At 41.6% G+C, this 20680-nt stretch overlaps 1 protein-coding gene across 3 annotated transcripts in view; it reads left to right on the top strand.

The window, feature by feature from the left end:
- Positions 1-20680, top strand: part of fcho1 (FCH and mu domain containing endocytic adaptor 1) — a 69559-nt gene that overhangs the window by 16875 nt on the left and 32004 nt on the right. For all 3 annotated transcript variants that reach the window (XM_063501018.1, XM_063501016.1, XM_063501017.1), the window contains exon 3: positions 17853-17944. In XM_063501018.1, coding sequence (XP_063357088.1) covers positions 17853-17944 — 92 coding nt within the window. The remainder of the gene's footprint in view (positions 1-17852; positions 17945-20680) is intronic.

Raw genomic sequence — 20680 nt, 5'->3', positions numbered from 1 at the left:
TCATGAATCATCACCTCTCTAATATGACATGTAAGAGGAAAAAAACAGGGTAATTAAAAGCCTGACAGCGAAAGGATTTATAAGCTCGGATTAGATTACACTTGATTTTGCAAGTATTAAAAAACTAGTATGACTAATTATGGCATTAATTGGCTTAATTTCTCCGTGAATAACGGCCTCATTAGTAGTCTCACACCAATGTACAAAGCACAGGAGTGAAAGTCTCCCACATGCCTCTGTGACTTTGTCAGCTGACAGCTTTTTCCTTCTCTCTTTGTCCTCCTCTTTGCTTCTGTCCCAGCCTACCTACTACATCTATTTCAGGTGTGCCCTAGTTTTTGGCCTAACAGACAGAAAAGTTTTGCACATTGAACTAATATTTCCAGACTTTCAATTAAGGTGCAGAAGACACAGTTTAGAACAGGGACTCTCGAAGTTTAGTTCATTGAGCCGACGTGCGGTTTAGGGCCAGAAAAGAAAAATGACCCATCTAAAGCCATTAATTTATAGCACCAGAGAACCTGCACAGACGGGGGACGCGCTTAAATGCAAAAGTCCAGTAGTATAGTTAACTGTAGCCACACCCCTTATTTCCCATCATGCCTCATTTCCCATCACTGACTTAGTAGTCAGTAATAAGTTGTCTGTTTTATGTTTCAGTGCAAGTGATTCTTTGGCAGTTCAGAGGAGGCTGGTTTATGCTGATGGTTGGAATCTTTGTGCCAGGTTCTTTAACCAGGTGGCCGTCACACCGCCCATATTTGGAAACGCGATACTGTATATTGGTATTAAACAGTATTTTATTTTTGCATGCAGTCACATTACCGAGGGCCTCCTGAGGCAGTTTGAGAACCTCGTCATTGGAATAATAATAATAATAATAATAATAATAATAATAATAATAATAATAATAATAATAATAATAATAATAAATTTTTATTTATATAGCACCTTTCAAGACAGAATCACAAAGTGCTGCACATAAGATTAAAAGTCATAAAAAGATTTAAAAAGAGAAAATAAAACAGACAAATAATTAACCAAAAGCAGTTTTAAAAAGGTAAGTTTTGAGTTGTTTTTTTAAAAACAGCTACTGAGTCCACAGTTCTTAATGCTTGGGGGAGAGAGTTCCACAGTCTCGGGGCCACATTGGCAAAAGCTCTGTCACCCTTAGTCCTCCTCTTAGTATTTTTTTATAGCAAGTAAGCCCTGATCAGATGACCTCAAAGACCTGCTAGGGACATAGGGCTGTAGCAGATCAAAGATGTAGGCAGGTGCCAGTCCATGCACAGCTCTGTAGGTCAAGACCAGGATCTTAAAATCAACTCTAAATTTAACAGGAAGCCAGTGTAACTGAGATAACAACGGTGTCACATGCGAGTACTTGGAGGATTTTGTCAGAAGCCTCGCTGCAGCGTTTTGCACAACCTGCAGACGATCCAGAGAACCTTTGCTAAGACACATGAACAGCGAATTACAATAATCCAACCGTGACGAAATAAATGCATGTATAGCAATCTCCAGTTCAGAACGAGATAAAATCGGGCTTAGCCTAGCCACATTTCTTAAATGATAAAAACAAGACCGAACCAGAGAATTGACATGCCCATCCAATGTGAGACTCGAGTCAAAGGTGACACCTAGATTCCTGATAGAGGATTTAACATAGAGTGAGAGAGAACCAAGGGCTTTCACTATCTGGGGTAGAAATCTATCAGGGGCGCATACGAGGACTTCGGTTTTGCCCTCGTTGAGTTGGAGGAAATTTGCAGCCATCCAACGTTTGATCAAATCTAAGCAATCATTCAGCCGCTGAAGCTTAGACAAATCCTCAGGCATAAAAGAAACGTACAACTGAATATCATCAGCATAACAATGATAAGAAATATCCTCAAAAGAGCCCATTATATGCTGGAGGGGGAGAAGATAGATTAAAAACAATAAAGGCCCCAAAACAGACCCTTGAGGGACACCACAAGCAAGGGAAATAGAGGATGACCTAAAATCGGAAACTGCCACAGAAAAGGATCGGTGATGGAGATAAGAGGAGAACCAGTCTAAAGCAGTTCCAGATACACCAACCCAATTTTTCAGCCTTTCAATGAGGATGTGATGATCAACTGTGTCGAAAGCTGATGTGAGGTCCAGCATGAGTAGAACAGAGCATTTTCCTGCATCACTATTCACCAAGATGTCACTTGAGACCCTAAGAAGAGCTGTCTCCGTGGAGTGAAATTGACGAAAACCGGACTGAAACTTATCATAAATGCTATGTTTATCTAGAGCTGCCCTAAGCTGCTTAGCCACAACCTTTTCTAGAAGCTTAGCGATTAACGGTAATTTAGAAATAGGTCGGTAGCTGCTCCAAAGAGAGGGGTCAAGTTGAGGTTTTTTTAAAAGTGGGAGAATAGCAGCGTTTTTAAAATAAACCGGAACTATACCAGATGCCAATGACGAGTTGATTAAAGTGAGCACACATGAACCAATAGACTGGAAGACATTTTTGAATAATGATGCAGGTATAATGTCAAGTAAGCAGGAGGATGCTTTCACTGAATTCACTAATTTCACTAGCTCAGGTAGTGAAACCGGAGAGAAAGTATCCAAGACAATGGGCCGGGATGGGGTAGAGATTGCGATAGCAGGTGTTGAGTATGTAAAACTCATTCTCACGTTGTGAATTTTTGCCAGCAGAAAAGAGAGAAAATTTTCACAGTCCTCATTAGATGAAATAGGGGCCGCAGGTAGAACAGGAGTAACAATGTCACTAATGGTGTTGAATAGCACCTTAGGATTGCCTCTGCTCTTAGTAACCAAGTGTGAGAAATGGGCAGCCCTCGCATCTCTGATCGCATTATTGAAAGAAGCTAAAAGGTCCTTAAGAAAGAGGAGGTGAACATTTAGATGAGTTTTCCTCCACCTGCGCTCCGCTTTACGACAATCACGTTTTAGACAGCGAATACTGTCATTTAGCCAAGGAGGAGATTTAGAGGCAGAAACACTCCTCGTTTTAACCGGACAGATTTCATCTAAAATAAAACGGCAATAATTATTAAAAAGACTGGTTGAGAGATCAACACCATTTTGAGGAGATAGCTGTAAGTTAAAGGCATCCCCAAATTTCTCCACTGTGGAGGAGTTTAAGATGCGAGACTTAACCATCCGTCTAACAGGGGACAAAGGCTCATTAAAAGACAGGTTAAAAACAATAACATAATGATCAGAAATAAAAATGTCCTCAGAGCAAATAAAATCAATATTTAAACCCAAAGTAAAAACAAGGTCCAGTGTGTGACCTTTGCTGTGTGTAGGACCGGACACATGCTGAGCAAAATGAAAAGAATCCATAATGTTCATAAAGTCTCTGGCGAATGGGTCGGAGTCATCATCAACGTGAATGTTGAAGTCCCCAACTATAAGCACCCTAGACAGCTTCATAGTAGCGGATAAGAAGTCGCTGAGCTCTGACAAAAATAACCTGTTATATCCAGGTGCGCGATACAACACAGCACAGAAAAAAGGATCCTTTTTACCAATTTTGAGCAGCTGCAGCTCAAACGAGCGAAAAAATCCAGTTTTCACAGAGCGGCAGGAGAAACGGTCCTGGAAAGCCGCGGCAAGCCCACCACCCCGACCAGACAACCGAGGCTGGGTTATAAAACTATAGCCATCCGGGCAGAGTTCAATAAGTGACGAGTAGTCTACATCCCGCTGCCAGGTCTCAGTCAGGAATAAAAGATCGAGTTTTTTAGATAATATAAAATCATTCAACAAGAATGATTTATTAGAGAGAGATCGAGCGTTAAAAAGTGCCATATTCAGTGAGCTAGAAACCTCATTATTTGCAGAGGCTCGAGTTAAGGAACGTAAATACACAGGGTTCGAGCCGTCACGTTCGTAGAATCCACTCACCGAGGGAAGAAAAAGCCAGCCCGAAGAAGAGTCTGGATAAACCCTCCTAAGGTGGCACGGTCTCAAAGAGCCGGGCCCAGCGTATCCAAACAGGGCCGTGGAAAACAAGTTCCCCTCCATGAAGCTTTTCTGGACACAGGAGACAACGCAAGCTCGACGTCGCTTACCAGCCAAACCACGCCGCCAGTACATCCTGAGCTTCACCTGAATACCTCCTCTTCTCCCTCTCCTTCTCCGTGGTCTAGAGGGTCCACTGAAAACGCCTGACGAGGATCCAGCGAATGGAGGAGGATGGAAAGTGCCAGAGGACGACGAGACATCGTGTGACATCATAGAAGATCGGATGGATAGCAAAGCCAGGCGATCATACACCAGGGCAGAGAATACATCATTAAAACTGAGTGAGAACAGTAGAGCAGAAAAAAACAACGCAGCAGTAGTAGAGCGCAACACACTGCAACCGGCAGCGGCAGAGCCAAACACAGGCGCCATCATACCGGAAGTGATCTCGGTATATATTCGCTATAATTCAAGTTCTTATAGAAATGAACTTTACCCCACGATTGTATTGAACTTGAGCCCACTGTAAGCAGCTGTTATTACCTCTCCTGCTCATCTGTCAGTCTCTTATAGCTGTAGTGTTGTTTTGCTTTCGTGTTTTCTTTACTGGTGAATATGAGCTGTCGATTGTCTTTGTGTGTTTGTGCTGAACATATAACTGCAGATAAGGCAAGTAGAAAAGCAAAATCTAAAGAACAAATGAGTAGATGTACTTGTGTGTCTATACATATTTCCCATTCAGCCTGCTTTCAGAGCCAAATGGCTTTGAAATACAAACCACTCTTTAGTTAATTAGGCAGCACAGCCACTCGGGGACGAGCTACACACAGAGCCTCGGCTTGTTTGGCTCAAGAACATTCACAGCCACTCACAAAGCCTCCTCATAGCGCTCTGTCCTTTCCCATTAACTGAATGAAAGCTGTGCTTATGGTCCACAGGAGGAAGCATACCGGCTGTAATTAAGTGCATCCTTAGCAAATTAAGGCGCTGCTAAGTCTTGGGAACAGAATTTGTTTCTCTGTAAGGATTCGTCACGCTCGATCGTTCCAGGAAACGTAATCACACTTAGAAATAATCATCGAGCTATATAGAATATAAAATATTTCTTCAGTATGCTTTGATTTCGTTTGCTGGTTCTCAGATGTCATCACTTTGCGAGTGTGTCAAAGGATTGAGACAGTTTTTATTCTCTTGGTTCTCCCTTTGCCTCGAAGGTAGAGAAGCTAAAATAGGTTATTTCAGTGGATGAACTGAGTGGCTCCACAAAGGCCCAGTATAAGGAAGATAAATAAGGATTACTTGGAACTGCAGAGCTACTTTACTGGAGTCCAAAAATAAAACAAAATATGGAGCTTAAATTGTGGCAGAATACGTCGCCATTAAATCTTCCCAATTAAGAATTTCATATGGTTTGTTGTTGTTCTTTTCTTTTGATGTAATTCAAATAATTTAATATTTAACGAAGTATATTTTCTAATATGGATTAACTGAGTAAGCTTTACAGTTTGGGGGGTTTTTTTGTTTGTTTTTTTAAATGATGATGTAAAATATGGGCTATTGTCGTCACCCTGACAGGCAAGTTTGTGAGTTTGATATCTTAAGGATGAATCGACGTAGAGGTTTCAAATTGGTCTCAAACAAGTTCAAATCGCAGTGACCTTAGGTTGATTACATATATTTTTTGCCTCTACGCCTCACAGTCCTGACACAGCACAAACTCAATCTAGTCTGTTCCCAGTTTATAAACTAAATATTACATTTGATTTGATGTAAACTCATGCCATCACCTACAAAGTTGCACCATTTAGCATCATTTTACAGTCCCAATAAAAAGTTTAAGACCACTTGAAAAATGGCAAAAAATCTTATGGTTGGATGTTAACAAGGTTCCAAGTGGAGCTTCAACAAGAAGAAACGGGAGAGAGACCAAACATTTCTTTGAGCATGCGATTTGTTGACAACAACGCTTAAACTGAAACAGGCTGTTTTACAGCTGATCAACAGTTTAGGACCACACCTAAAAAATAAATAAATAAATAAACGTAAACCAAACATGAACTCAGTAATGAGTCGCTCCACCGTTATTGTTGATCACTTCAAAAATTTGTTGCGGCATGCTTGATGCAAGTGTTTCCATGAGGTGAGAGGGAGCATTTCTCCAAGACGGCCGCACGAAGCGATCTACTGTCTGGAACTGTCGTCCATTTTTCTCTGTTGGATTTATATCAGGGGAACATGCAGGATGGTCCAAAAGAGTGATGTTATTCTCCTGGAAGAAGTCCCTTGTGTACTGTAGCGTTGTCCTGTTAAAAAACCCAGTCGTTACCACACAGACGAGGGCCCTCAGTCACGAGGGATGCTCTCTGCAACTTCTGGACACAGCCAGCGCCCGTTTGACGCCCCTGCACCTCCTGAAGCTCCGTTGTTCATCTCATGGTGCACCTCAGCAGCGGTGGCACGCTGCGAGAGACCCTGTTCAACAACACGACCATGTTCAAAAAGGTTTTTTTGCCTTTGCCATCAGAACGTCATGACAATGTGACTACCTGACAGAAAATGACAATGAATCCACATTTTCGCACAGATTTGGCCTTTTAAAGGCAAGTGTTCCTAAACTTTTGATCAGCTGTAGAACAGCCTGTTTCAGTTTAAGCATTGCTTTCACATAATCCACATAATCTGAATTCATTACTAAGGTGACCTGTATTAGGTTCATTAATAATATTCGCTGCAGTGCTGTATAGATCTCAGAAGGCCAGTGTGCGTGCTTACCAGGGGAATTTAGAAGAACTGCATCAAAGAAACCTTTAAAGCTCGGCGACGGTGCAGCTCTGTACAGTATAAAGGACAGCATTGTCTTCTGTCTTCTCTTAAAAATGCCTCCTCCTTTGCCTGCAGATATGTCTGTTTGCACGGAAACACTGCACCCACTGGGCTTGTATTATTGCCTGCTTCTCAGTTTGATGATGCCAGTGTTGCTGCCCTGCCATCACTTTGAGTCATGTGGGTTTCTTGTGGGGTGAAGATCTGTGAACACACTGAGAAAATCTTCCTGCTTTCAGGGTTTTCCCTCTGCTTCTGCCTCTTCTCTCATTTCATACCTTCTCCTCTTCTCCCTGCCACCTCCTTTCGTCCTTGCTCAGTTGTTCATCTCAAAAATGCTCTGTGCCAAGTTAGAATAAGAGCCAAGACCGATCAATATGAGACTCGTTAAATCTGTTTTATGGCATACAATGTGTACGGCAGTAATCTCCAAATATTTGTGTTCCTCGTGAACTGATTGCATAGTTTGGGTTGGTTAACAATTAAATAAATAGTACATATATCTATGTGTACATGACATAAGAAAATCAGCAGGCAAAATAAAAAGACGTGAATTTGTTCAAACCGTCCTACTCGACACATTTGACTGCGTCTGCGATGATGAGCCTCTGCTGATAGTGGTGCAGCTACCTGCTGCTGACGTTATTGACACCTCTCTGCTGTGGGAGCGTTCACGCCGCTCAACCTGCTCGGTCAGCAGAAAGTTTCTGTGAGTCAGCGAAAGTCGCAGCAGCTCTGACAGACCGGCCAGTCAACTGGCTCCGTGATAGAGTGTCTGACGCAAGGTTGTAAAGATTTACAGCTACTGTTAACAGCAGCCTGTCAGTGCAGGACAGTTCAGTGCATCATTGTGTGGTGCTGAACTGTCACATTTAAATTATGTGCTCTGATGTTTTGCTCGTGACTTGTGAAAACTGCTACAACATAATAAAATTGATCTGTGATGACTGTGATAACTGGAAATAGCTGGCTTTGCCTTATTGGAGACAAATAAATGCACTGGATCTCTAAAACCAGCAGAAGAAATTTATTCTGTACATAATTCAGCAAAGTACAAATGTAGTTTAAACCAGCACATATTGAAAAAGGGTCTTCCTGTGGGTGCTGGGCGAGGGTGGATATGAAGAACTTAAGACGTGCATTATCACCGCGGCCTTCATACGTCATGCTGTAGACCAGGGGTGTGAAACATAAGGCCCGGGGCCAGAATTGGCCTGCCAAAGACTCCAATCTGGCCCTCTGAATGGCGGCTATAAAGTTTAGACATTTAACTTTATTTTCCTGCTGATAAACCACCACAGCCATTCATACAACACCTAAGTAAACGAGTCAAATCTAAATAGTTAAATACCAGAAAGTTGCTTTTTTTTCACAATTTACAATAGAAAATATTTTTTTAACATTTATTTTAATTAATTACTATTTTATGTCTTTATTATGTAGAAAAACTGAGATATATTGATGAAATTGCATTTTTATTTCTTATATTAAAATATTTCAGGATAGACTGGAGTTAAACTTCTTTACAGTAACAGAAAGGTGCGTTTCAGTTGTCTGTGAAATAAGTTTGACTTCCCTGCTTTAGACTGTTTGGTGTGTTCCTGATGCTACTATGTATCATTTGTTTCTGCTTATATCTTACTATTGATGAAACAATACAACACAATGTGTTAAAGAGCAGGAATATGCTCAGACACTGGATCCATCCATCTGTCTGATAGACTGCACAGTCATATATATTAGGCAGAGCTAAAGGCACAGCTCTATTGTCAGAAAAGGGAACATTATATCAGAAAGCCTGAGCCAAGCGCTTCACCTCAGTATGCTTAAATTCTTGGGGGAAAAAGAGAAATCTACAAATGCATGTTACTGGGAGTCCTTTTGTGTCTCACTCTGGTCCTTTTGTGTGCTGCGAGTTAGAGAGCACAAATAGTCCTAACGCAGGTAAAACCCGCTGCCGATTCTAAAAGGCAGAATATTTCTGAATTAATGTGACGTTTCTAAAACCACCAGCCAAGAACCGCAGGCATCCAGTCAGGTGAAAGCAGAGGATTTCTTGCTAATGCCTCAAGCTGTCTTTGGCTCATCTGTGTAGGGCACCATATAATCTTTTACCCTTTTTGTCATTTGCCAATCAACAGCACAGGTTAAACAGTTGAGATGCACAGGAATACATTTGTATTTGTTATAGAAGCAGCTGTGAAGACGACCGTGCAGTGCAGAGTGCAGCTCAGCTCAGGTTTGTTCACTGTCTGTAATTAGTTTCATAAATGCCTGGAAGGAAGTCTGAAGATGTGTCTAATTAGAACCAAGGGAGAGCAGTTTAAACGCGCACACGCACACACACACACCCACACACACACACACACAATATAAGGGCTGTTGGTCCCCACAAGTATAGTAGCGTTCCAATTTTGGGTCCCCACAAAGATATGAATACATGCTCTCTCACACACACAGAAACCGACATTACACTGAAATGATGACTAAGATAAAGACCTAATATACTGTCTGAAACAGCAGGCTTATAAGTTCAGTTCTTTCAGTGTCGTCTGCTTCAGACGCAGTCGCGGTTAAACTGGGGATTTGCTAGACTAAAATCCTCGCCCTGCTTCACACTAAAGGTTTTGTTTTATGTCTGTTTTAACAGGGAACAGTATTTTTAGGTCATGTGAGCCACGTTATTCTTAAATTCTGTTTATATCCTTATGAACATGTTGTGTTTACAGAAAACCGTTCCATTCGGTGACATCTCACAGCCTGTTTGAGAAATACAATGTAGCACTAAATTCTGAACTCACTCTAAACATTGTTGCCATTTCGATCGTCCCCGAGCAGAGAAAGTGTCCTCATGGGAAACCTTCATGCAGCCTCTGAGTGCGCCATGAAAAGACTGAACTTCTCTTCTTCCCACTTGCATGCAGTTCACAGCAAACCCTGTGAGCCTCTCTCATATGTTGGCTCCCAAAACTGCCAAATCAGTGATAGTCAGTACACTTATCAACACGTTTGATTTTAAACCACTTTTAGAGGAATCTTCCCTGCAGCACCCTCCCTGTTAACAAATGTGAGCATTTCTCCTACTGACCTTAGTTGCCCGCTAAGTCTGTATCTTCATGAGAAACTTGGACACATACAGATTTGAAACCCTCCCTCGCCTCCTTTTTCCCGCTCCTCATTGTCATGGTAATGGCTCCATCATGCATGACCAAAGCGGTCAGCTTAATTGATGAAAAAGAGATCAGCGAGAGGTGAGAAGAGAGGGGGGTTCGCATATATCAGACATGAAGGCTTTTCTCGCACTGAAGGCTTTAAGGAATACTTATTGCTAACCTGCATATTTATTGTTTTTATTCTATACAGTAGTTTAGTTATAGCCAATAAATTCAATTCAATTCAATTCAATTTTATTTATATAGCGCCAAATCACAACAAAAGTCGCCTCAAGGCGCTTTATATTGTACAGTAGATAGCACAATAATAAATACAGAGAAAAACCCAACAATCATATCATATGACCCCCTATGAGCAAGCACTTTGGCGACAGTGGGAAGGAAAAACTCCCTTTTAACAGGAAGAAACCTCCGGCAGAACCAGGCTCAGGGAGGGGCGGCCATCTGCTGCGACCGGTTGGGGTGAAAGAAGGAAAACAGGATGAAAGACATGCTGTGGAAGAGAGACAGAGATTAATAACAGATATGATTCGATGCAGAGAGGTCTATTAACACATAGTGAGTGAGAAGGTGACTGGAAAGGAAAAACTCAATGCATCATGGGAATCCCCGGCAGCCTATGTCTATTGCAGCATAACTAAGGGAGGATTCAGGGTCACCTGGTCCAGCCCTAACTATATGCTTTAGCAAAAAGGAAAGTTTTAAGCCTAACCTTGAAAGTAGAGATAGTGTCTGTCTCCTGAATCCAAACTGGAAGCTGGTTCCACAGAAGAGGGGCCTGAAAACTGAAGGCTCTCCCTCCCATTCTACTTTTAAATACTCTAGGAACAACAAGTAAGCCTGCAGAGCGAGAGCGAAGTGCTCTAATAGGGTGATATGGTACTACAAGGTCATTAAGATAAGATGGGGCCTGATTATTTAAGACCTTGTATGTGAGGAGCAGGATTTTGAATTCAATTCTGGATTTAACAGGAAGCCAATGAAGGGAAGCCAAAACAGGAGAAATATGCTCTCTCTTCCTAGTCCCTGTCAGTACTCTTGCTGCAGCATTTTGGATTAACTGAAGACTTTTCAGGGAGTTTTTAGGACATCCTGATAATAATGAGTTACAGTAGTCCAGCCTGGAAGTAATGAAGGCATGAACTAGTTTTTCAGCATCACTCTGAGACAGGATATTTCTAATTTTAGAGATGTTGCGCAAATGGAAGAAAGCAGTCTTACATATTTGTTTAATATGTGCCTTGAAGGACATGTCCTGGTCAAAAATGACTCCAAGGTTCCTCACAGCATTACTGGAGGCCAAGGTAATGCCATCCAGAGTAAGGATCTGCTTAGATACCATATTTCTAAGATTTTCAGGGCCGAGTACAATAACCTCAGTTTTATCTGAATTAAGAAGCAGGAAGTTAGCGGCCATCCAGGTCTTTATGTCTTTAAGACATTCCTGCAGTTTAACTAATTGGTGTGTGTTACCTGGCTTCATGGATAGATAGAGCTGCGTATCATCTGCATAGCAGTGAAAATTTATGCTATGTCTTCTAATGATGCTACCTAGGGGAAGCATGTATAATGTAAATAGAATTGGTCCTAGCACTGAACCCTGTGGAACTCCATAATTAACCTCAGCATGTGAAGAAGACTCTCCATTTACTTGAACAAATTGGAGTCTATTAGATAGATATGATACAAACCACTGCAGTGCAGTACCTGTAATACCTACAGCATGTTCTAATCGCTCTAATAGGATATTATGGTCGACAGTAACAAACGCTGCACTGAGGTCTAGCAGGACAAGCACAGAGATGAGTCCACTGTCAGAGGCCATAAGAAGATCATTTGTAACCTTCACTAAAGCTGTTTCTGTGCTGTGATGAGCTCTGAAACCTGACTGAAACTCTTCAAATAAGCCATTCCTCTGCAGATGATCTGTTAGCTGTTTGACAACTACTCTTTCAAGGATTTTTGATATGAAAGGAAGGTTGGAGATTGGCCTATAATTAGCTAAGACAGCTGGGTCTAGAGATTGCTTTTTAAGTAAGGGTTTAACTACAGCCACCTTGAAGGCCTGTGGTACATAGCCAATTATTAGAGATAGATTGATCATATTTAAGATTGAAGAATTAATTAATGGCAGGACTTCTTTGAGCAGTTTCAAAGCAGGAAAGCACCAAAAACTATGATGTGCTGCATCTGCACTCGCCCCTTTCATTCTGAATTCATACTGAAGTGAAGATGAATAAATTAATCACTAAACTTGTGCAGTGGGATCTATTTTCAGCTGCCGATAACATTCGGATCTCTAGTGGGTTTTTACTCGTTGCTGAAAATTGTTTGTGGGATCGACTGAAAAAGAACCACAGAGCCCATAACAACAAACGTGTTTTTAAATAGAATTGGTGGTGGTACAACTTGGCTTTCAGCACAAAGGAATAAGCTTTATCAGGCTTTGAATTCATGCGAATGTGTCTAATATTAGGATTATTTTCTTTGGGGGTTTTGGGTTGTTTTTTTTCCATGGGAGACCTAAAACATAGTTTATATTTAAAGATTTTCTTATGGCATACAGTTTTCCCAATCATCAGCATTTCATATAACCAGTAACGAACCAGTTCACCCACATGATCTGCTGTGCAGCTGAGGACACATGATCTAAGCACTGAATATTCTAGCTTTTAGGCAGTCATCCCCTGAAGAGATGATGGACAAAGCTGAGACTGTCTGACAGCCCTGCTGGTGGGAGAGCCTTTTATTTCCTTACATCGACAATGAGTCTCTTCCATCTAATGTGAAAACTGCAAGACGACAAAAAAAGACCAGCTGTCGCAGAGAATGAAGCAGATTTGGAAAATGCGCTGCTTTCTCTGCTAAGAGTGGTTTGTAAAGCAAACCTGAGGTGAAACGTTGCCCCGGTGCAGAGAGCAGCACAGAGTCACACAGCTGCTCCTGAAAGTCATTGTGTTGAACTAACTGTACATGCAAAAAGTGAAAGAAATGGTTTAATTAAATAAAAAAAACAACCTTCTGGTCTGTTCAGTGCACGCTTCCAAAGTCACCTTCAGTGGCGTGAAACTTGTCACTGAGAAACTACCTCGTCTTTGTCAACTTAATCTGCGATCGCTGAGTTGTCGGCTAAACGGGAACATGAGTAAATATTTGAGCCTTAGAGAAGGTAAATACAGACAATTCAATGTGCTGAGCAATAAGCCGTTGTAATAAAGTTCGTATCGCTCCTAGCACAGTTTGCTCAGACTCGCTTCTCATATATTCAAATGTTCTTAAGGACTGTGATCATAATCAAACACGGTGCTCACCTTATAAGGCACCATAACAGACTGTGGGGAAGCTCTATTTGCATGGAACTGAGAGACTAGCCTGCCAGTACTGGTGTGTGTGTGTGTGTGTGTGTGTGTGTGTGTGTGTGTGTGTGTGTGTGTGTGTGTGTGTGTGTGTGTGTGTGTGTGTGTGTGTGTGTGTGTGTGTGTGTGTGTGTGTGTGTGTGTGTGTGTGTGTGTGTGTGTGTGTGTGTAAACTGGCAGCTCACCTTTCTGTGGCAAGTGTAAAGTTTCTGCAAGGAAGGAACGAGTCCTGCATAACATTAGTCCAACTCGCTGTTTATGGACAGTGAAAGTCAAAACATTCAGCCGTTTGGTAAAAACACGGATCTGAAGTTACGAAGGACAGAAAACAGGATGTAGGCGTTTCATCGTGTGCTCAGTACAACGAAACCACTTTGTGTGAAGTTTAAGGACTGAGTCTTTATGTCAGGATAATGTAACCAATCAAGTCTTATCCTTTTTATTTATTTGTTTTAAAATTGTATCTTGCACTATTAGCAAAAGCAAAACAGGTTAGTTCATCCAAACCATAAACTGAAACTGGTTTTAAAGAGTTGAATCTTGGGCTTAAAATTAAAATTGTCTTGTGTGTTTGCACTTAGATTAACCCTAATGTTAGCTTCTAAGGAGCTGGAAAGAAAAGCGACCGAGAAGCTTCTCGGCTGAGAGGTGAAACTTAAAGAAACTTTATGAAGTCTAGTCGCTTGACCTGGATGTCTGAGAACCTACACAGATAAATTAAGAGTAAGATAAAACATCATGTTAGTGACTGTACTCACAGATGTACCCATACGAACCTATGGGTGAACCTAATCTTTGCTTATGTCAGACACAGGATCAAAAATTAAACTGATTGCGGCTCCTCTGATGATTATTCTGTAGATTAGGCTGCAAATGAGTTTCTGTAATCTTGATGTTTGATCTGTGAGTCTTTGAAACTCGAAGAGACTTCACAAAGCTTGTTTTATCTGTGAAAAAGCATAACTCGGGCTTTACTGAGGCACAAAGAAAGTCCAAGCTTAATTTTTTCTTCTTTATTTATTAACTTTTTCACCCAGATCTGATCTTGTTTTGATCCTTTTGCAAAAGCAGTGAGTCATAAATGTTGTCAAAATTCAGCAACGTCTGTATAGCTGCTTTAAGTGTGTGTGTGTGTGTGTGTGTGTGTGTGTGTGTGTATCAAAAATTAGAAGTTTACTTTACTTATAGGGACCAAAATCCTGGTCCCCACAAGTTTGAAGGTATTTTTGAGTGTCAGGGTTACAGTTGGGTTATGGTTAGGTTTAGGGTAAGCAGCTAGGGAAAGCTTTGTCAGTGAGATGTCCCCACAAGATATGAAAATGAGTGTGCGTGTGTCTCTTTTATGGCTGTTATAAAAATAAAGCTCAGGGGACGTGACCGTCTCAGAAGCTGACTTTGTTGTGTGTTTTCTGACAGATGGTGCCAGCACCTCGTCTGAGATCATTCTCAGCTGTTTTTTCCTTGTCCTGCTTCTTTACGTCTGGTTTGTGCGTGTGTGTGTGCGGTTACTGATGACCCTTCCTTGGCATTCCAGCCATTCCCCTGGTACCTGGGAAGTGGTCTGTTCCCCAGCACGATATTTTTAGGTCCTGCGAAGCAGCTGTCTGCGTTTCTGCTTGCACACACAACCCTGCTGTCTGCTGACTGAAAAATGTGGTGAGGCTGAAGATGCAATCTGCCTCTGCCTCAGTCGGGCTCTCGTCCAGATTATATAGATGTAATCGGAGGGAGGTTTAGGTTTGTGTAATTACAGCGGCGATGGGGACTGTGCTAAATCTGCTGAGCCATAAGGTGTGCGACTGATCTCACTAACAATCCAGTTCTGTGTTTGTTTGTGCTTCTTTCACACAACACTGAGTCATGTTGGTCCTGAGCTTTATGCTCTACAGACGAGCAGAAAATTCAGTTCAGGATTGCAGCAGCCGCTCGCAGCCCCGAGACGTGGCGTAGTTGATCCTGGAATATCAGCACGAAGCGATCTGTTCAGTTATCACAGCTCATGTTTGAACTAAGAGCAACAAATGCCAAATAATAGAGAGAGAGGTGATCAGTGTGGGTCCTTTGATTGTGTGATAGTCTAACATTTAGAGTAGAGCTGGGCGATATGACCCGATATTTTTTTTGCTGGATGGCGATATACGATATATATCTCGATATTTTTTTTTTAAAGCCATAAGGTAAGAACAAAAAGAGAGTTCTTAGTCAAAGCTGTGTCCCAGATGTCACACAGGCACTTTTATTAACATACAACGTAGATGTACATGAAGAAATTACTCAAAAATAAATTAACAGCATTTATTAAATAATAATGCTCCATAAATAAAAGAAAACAATGTTGTTTTTGTGCATAACAAAAAGCTCACAACTGTGCAGTCAAAATGTAAACTAACAGACGCTGAGCATAATAACAGACAGATTTCACAGCTGCTCTGTTCCCAACTTCTACTGCGTGACTGACAGCCTGGAGTTTGAAATCCGCTTCGTAACCATGTCTCTGAACAGGTGCCATTTATGGTCCTTATACACACACAATACGGTAATATTACGTTGAAGCACAGTACGTATCACTCCGCGAGGCTCCACTACGGTAGCCGTAATGCTTCGACAGTCCATCAAGCGGTGCATTTTTTGACAGATTGCTGAGCGCCATGTATCACGGTTCGCGGTCAGTAAGCACAACCAGAATTCATACATAAGGTGCACTGTCGATTTTTGAGAAAATGAAAGGATTTTAGGTCATGCAGCCCCTGTGGGCTGCATGTCGTTAGCGCGGTTAGCTCGTTAGCGCGGTTAGCTTGCTAACACGTTGACGCCGTCCAGCCCCACGCACGGGGCGATCCGCGGTAACTCGTTAACGGAGATTTGCCGTGTCCATCTTGTCGTTGCCTGCAGGTGAAGCTATGGGGGAGGGGGAGTTGTGTTCAGTGAAGGAGAGAGGCGAGGCCCAGTAATGTTGCGTAGAGACAAAAGTGGACCAAAGAGAGGCAAACTTGCGGCTCCACAAGTATAATTATAACGTAACATAGACTATATCGATATAAACGATATTGTCACATCTTATATCTCGTATGAAAATATATCGATATTTTTAAAAAAACTCGATATATCGCCCAGCCCTAATTTAGAGTGTGTCTCAGCTGGTCAGGCTGGTCCCTACTTTTGGAGTAACTGTCTATGAGCACAAATTGTTGTACCTGAAGAGGACTGGTACTGAAGGTGTGCTACACGAACATGTTGTTTCTTCACGCACGAAGCTTTTGTGGTTGTGTGACAGTCCAACTCGTAGGGCATAATAACAAAAGAAAGAAAAGCAGTCTTTGAAAGAAAATTTAATTATTTTGATGAATTCATTTGCAAAAATGATTTCAGAAGGCTGCATGTAATGATATTCACTAAATCAGTGGCACAGTGTGTTCAGTATAAATGATGCTGTGCGATGCTGCAGGGTATAAATAATAATAATTTAAAAATAAAAACTGTCACAGATCAGAACAAAGTGACAACGAAAGAAAACAGCAGTGAGAGACGAGGCAGTAACTACAGGGAGCCGTGAGGGACGGCTGGTTTTAAACTCACCGCTGAAACGTACAGACAGACGGTCACAGTGAGTGTCGTGTGCTACATGTGCTTATGGAAATCCATCTGAACACTACCAATAAAGCACATTAGTTATTCATTCATAATTAATGTCAATAAATTGTTCTTTTATTAACTCAACTGTCTGTCCACCTGCAACTCACAAGAATCACTGATCCTCCTACGGGATTCACACGATAACGAACTGAGAGGTTTTCACCCCGATTGATCACTTTTGTTGTTTTACGGGCAACAACCTGTGAATTATGATGGACTGTGAGTCAGATGAGCTTCTGCACACAGATGCTGTGGTTACGTTTAACTTTAAGTTGTGCTTGTTCAAACGCTAAAATGCTGTGATATGACAATATGAAGACTGTCGTCGAGCGGTAAAAGAGCTTAAAAAGTGCATCAGAGAGACGCTCGTGTTTCGGGGATATCAAAAGGAAACATTAAACAATGCAAAAGGTCTTTTTGTGATGGGTTGAGTTCCCTCGTGCACTGATGACCAATCGCTGTGATGTTTTGAGGGAGAACAAAAGAAATGAGTAATATTTGTGGCCATATGTTAAATGATTTTTGCCGCCTTTGGAATCTCGAATGCTCGAATAGCTTTTCTATAACTGAAGGTCACGCGTGTGTAACATGCAGGATTGGCTTATAGAAGGTGAGCGATTTGCCCGTCATGCCCGTACGCACAAGATTCATTAACTTCTTTTAATAATATCATTTTATCCAGATGGAGAGAAGCTGGTTTCATTTTTACTTTCACCTTGAACCTTTGAGTGTGTCTGGTGTTTATAGCAGACTATCAGGAGAAAAATGTCTCAAACTCGAGCGAACTTGATTCTGAGGCCCCGACTGACATCGCTTTGTTACCTTTGCCATGTTGCTTTGCTGTTTCTCGACTTACTGCTAACACACGTGTGTGTCTGTGTGTTATTTTCGGCAGGGGGAGAAGAATGCCGGCTTTGATGTGCTCTACCACAACATGAAACATGGCCAGCTGGCAACCAAGGAACTCGCCGAGTTTGTCCGAGAGAGGTACGGTTTGTGTGTATTTGTGAATATCTGTGTGGGAGGTGGTGCAAGTGATGAGATTTGGGTGGAAAATCCACCGTTCTTTACTACATACGTGGATATAAAGATTGTGCCAAGTTGGAAGATACAAAAAAGCATTATGATCTCATCTCTCAGTATAACAAGGTGTTCAGATTTATCCTGTTTCAAAGTCCTGTCTGCAGATCGTGTACTGTGGAGGGAGCACACACAAGTCTGTCTGTGCTTTGACCTCTGACCTCACTATTGTGCTTCTTTTGAAGTGCCTGTTTCTCAAGCACTCAGGTCTGAGCACTGTATGTGGATGACCTCTGCGATCCCTGCAATACAGACACATGTGCCCACTGATCGGTTTCATCATTTCATCTTTGGTCATATCAAAGCCATCATAGCTCGCCACAGCAGGCGTACTGAACTTCAGTTTTTGCCTGCACACTGCAGTTCTGAACTTTTTCTGTCATAATCCGACGAGCAGAGCAAAACTGCACGACGCAGTTGGATCGGACATGGCGCCATCTATACAGTCAGGTCCATAAATATTTGGACAGAGACGACTTTCTTCTAATTTTGGTTCTGCACATTACCACAATACGTTTTAAACGAAAGAACTCAGTGCAGACTTTCAGCTTTAATTCAATGAGTTGGACAAAAGTTTACTTAAAAATGTGACAAAATAAAGCATTTTAACACAATCTTTTCATTTCAGGGCCCAAACGTAAACAAAGAAACTAAATAACTGAAAATAAAATGTTCATTTCTAATACTTGGTTGAAAACCATTTGCTGGCGTTGCCGGCCTGGTCTTGAACTTATGGACATCACCAGATGATGAGTTTCCTCCTGCTGGGCCTTTACCGCAGCAGCTTTCAGTTGCTGTTTGTTTGTGGGCCTTTGTGTCTGAAGTTTAGTCTTCAGCAAGTAAAATCCACGCTGAACTGGGTTAAGATCAGGTGACTGACTTGGCCATTCAAGAATATTCCTCTTTGCTTTAATAAACTCCTCAGGATCTGTGTTATGAAACGCCGCCCAACCAGTTTGACTGTATTTGAGCAGACAGTCTGTCTCTGAACACCTCAGAGTGGCTTGCACCTTGCAGTGAACCCTCTTATTTACTTTCATGCAGTCTTCTCTTTACGGTAGACCTGGATACGCCGACCTCTAAGAGAGTGTTACTACTTGGTTGGCTGTTGTTAATGGAAATAATTCTGCGATCATCCACAACCGTTATCTTCTGTGGACATCCAAGTCTTTTTGCATTGCTGAGTTCAGCAGCGCTAAATCTTTCAAATGCAAGCACCACACCTCAGATTAACTCCAGGTGATCGATTTCCTTAATCAACAATGACATAATAGAGGAATTCCCCACACCTGCCCATGAAATGGCCTTTGAGTCAATTGTCCAATTACTTCTGGTCCCTTTAAAAAGAGGGTGGCACATGTTGAATGTGGGTGTCCTCAAATGAAAGCTGAGAGTCTAGACGTCTTGTACACGTCTATTGTATAACAATAATTGGAATGTGTTTAAGGAAACAGGTAAAAATGTATCCAGATGTATATATTTACACCTAACTGTGACAATTTTTACCTCCCTATGGTGTGCATGTTCAAATTCATCAGGTTATTGTCCATTAAATACATAGAAAGCCACTTAATGTAATGTGGCCTTCTCCTTGTACACTCAATCGAGGCAGCACCCTCACATAAACCAGAGTGCTTCTGCTAGTGAGACACACCTGAAGTCACTTGCTGTGTACACCTGCTCAGCTTCCTCACCTGACTCCCCCAGCGCTGACACAGCGGGATTTGTCTTCAACCAGCAATCTCATTATTGAAGTCGGCCACATAGATTTACAGATTCATAGAGAGACTGCAGATAAACACGTTTGGAGAGTCAGGTGTGAATCAGGATGTTCTGCATTTAGTTGATTTGGGATAATCTTGCATCACAGCAAGGCCGTTGGACGTGAGATACCTTTGCCTCTGTCAGTGCGCCCCAGGGTGGCTGTGGCTACGATGTAGCTTGCCATCACCAGTGTGTGAATGTGTGTGTGAATGGGTGAATGACTGGATATGTAAAGCGCTTTGGGGTCCTTAGGGACTAGTAAAGCGCTATATAAATACAGGCCATTTACCATTTACCATTTTTCCTTTTATCCTGATACTGCAACAAAGTAGATAAAGGCTAATTAATAATTAAAAGACAAACAAGGTTATGTTAGAATGAAAGACCAATCAGATTATCTTATTTACCTCTACTCTGCCCCTCCCTGAGCCTGGTTCTGCCGGAGGTTTCTTCCTGTTAAAAGGGAGTTTTTCCTTCCCACTGTCGCCAAAGTGCTTGCTCATATGGGGTCATATGATTGTTGGGTTTTTCTCTGTATGTATTATTGTAGGGTCTACCTTACAATATAAAGCACCTTGAGGCGACTGTTGTTGTGATTTGGTACTATATTAATAAAATTAAATTGAGCTCTGTGGTACAAAATATTTTCCTTGTGTACATGTTTACCACTTTATTAATCAGTTACTATGAATGCAGACACAATGCACGTCTTTAGACCTTTTTAAATGATTTGCAAACTAAAATAAATCAGTCAGATGAAATCTAGTTGTTATTTTTCTTAGCAAAATCAGCATGAGCCATCTACGAATCAGTAATAACTGGTGGTGCCATCGTGTCTGGGATGTGAAAACTGGACAGTTGCACACTGACACAAAACTA

Source organism: Pelmatolapia mariae, linkage group LG17, assembly GCF_036321145.2.
Source record: "Pelmatolapia mariae isolate MD_Pm_ZW linkage group LG17, Pm_UMD_F_2, whole genome shotgun sequence".
Classification (NCBI taxonomy): domain Eukaryota; kingdom Metazoa; phylum Chordata; class Actinopteri; order Cichliformes; family Cichlidae; genus Pelmatolapia; species Pelmatolapia mariae.
The sequence above is the reverse complement of the archived record's forward strand: the minus strand, read 5'-3'. Positions and strand labels throughout refer to the sequence as shown.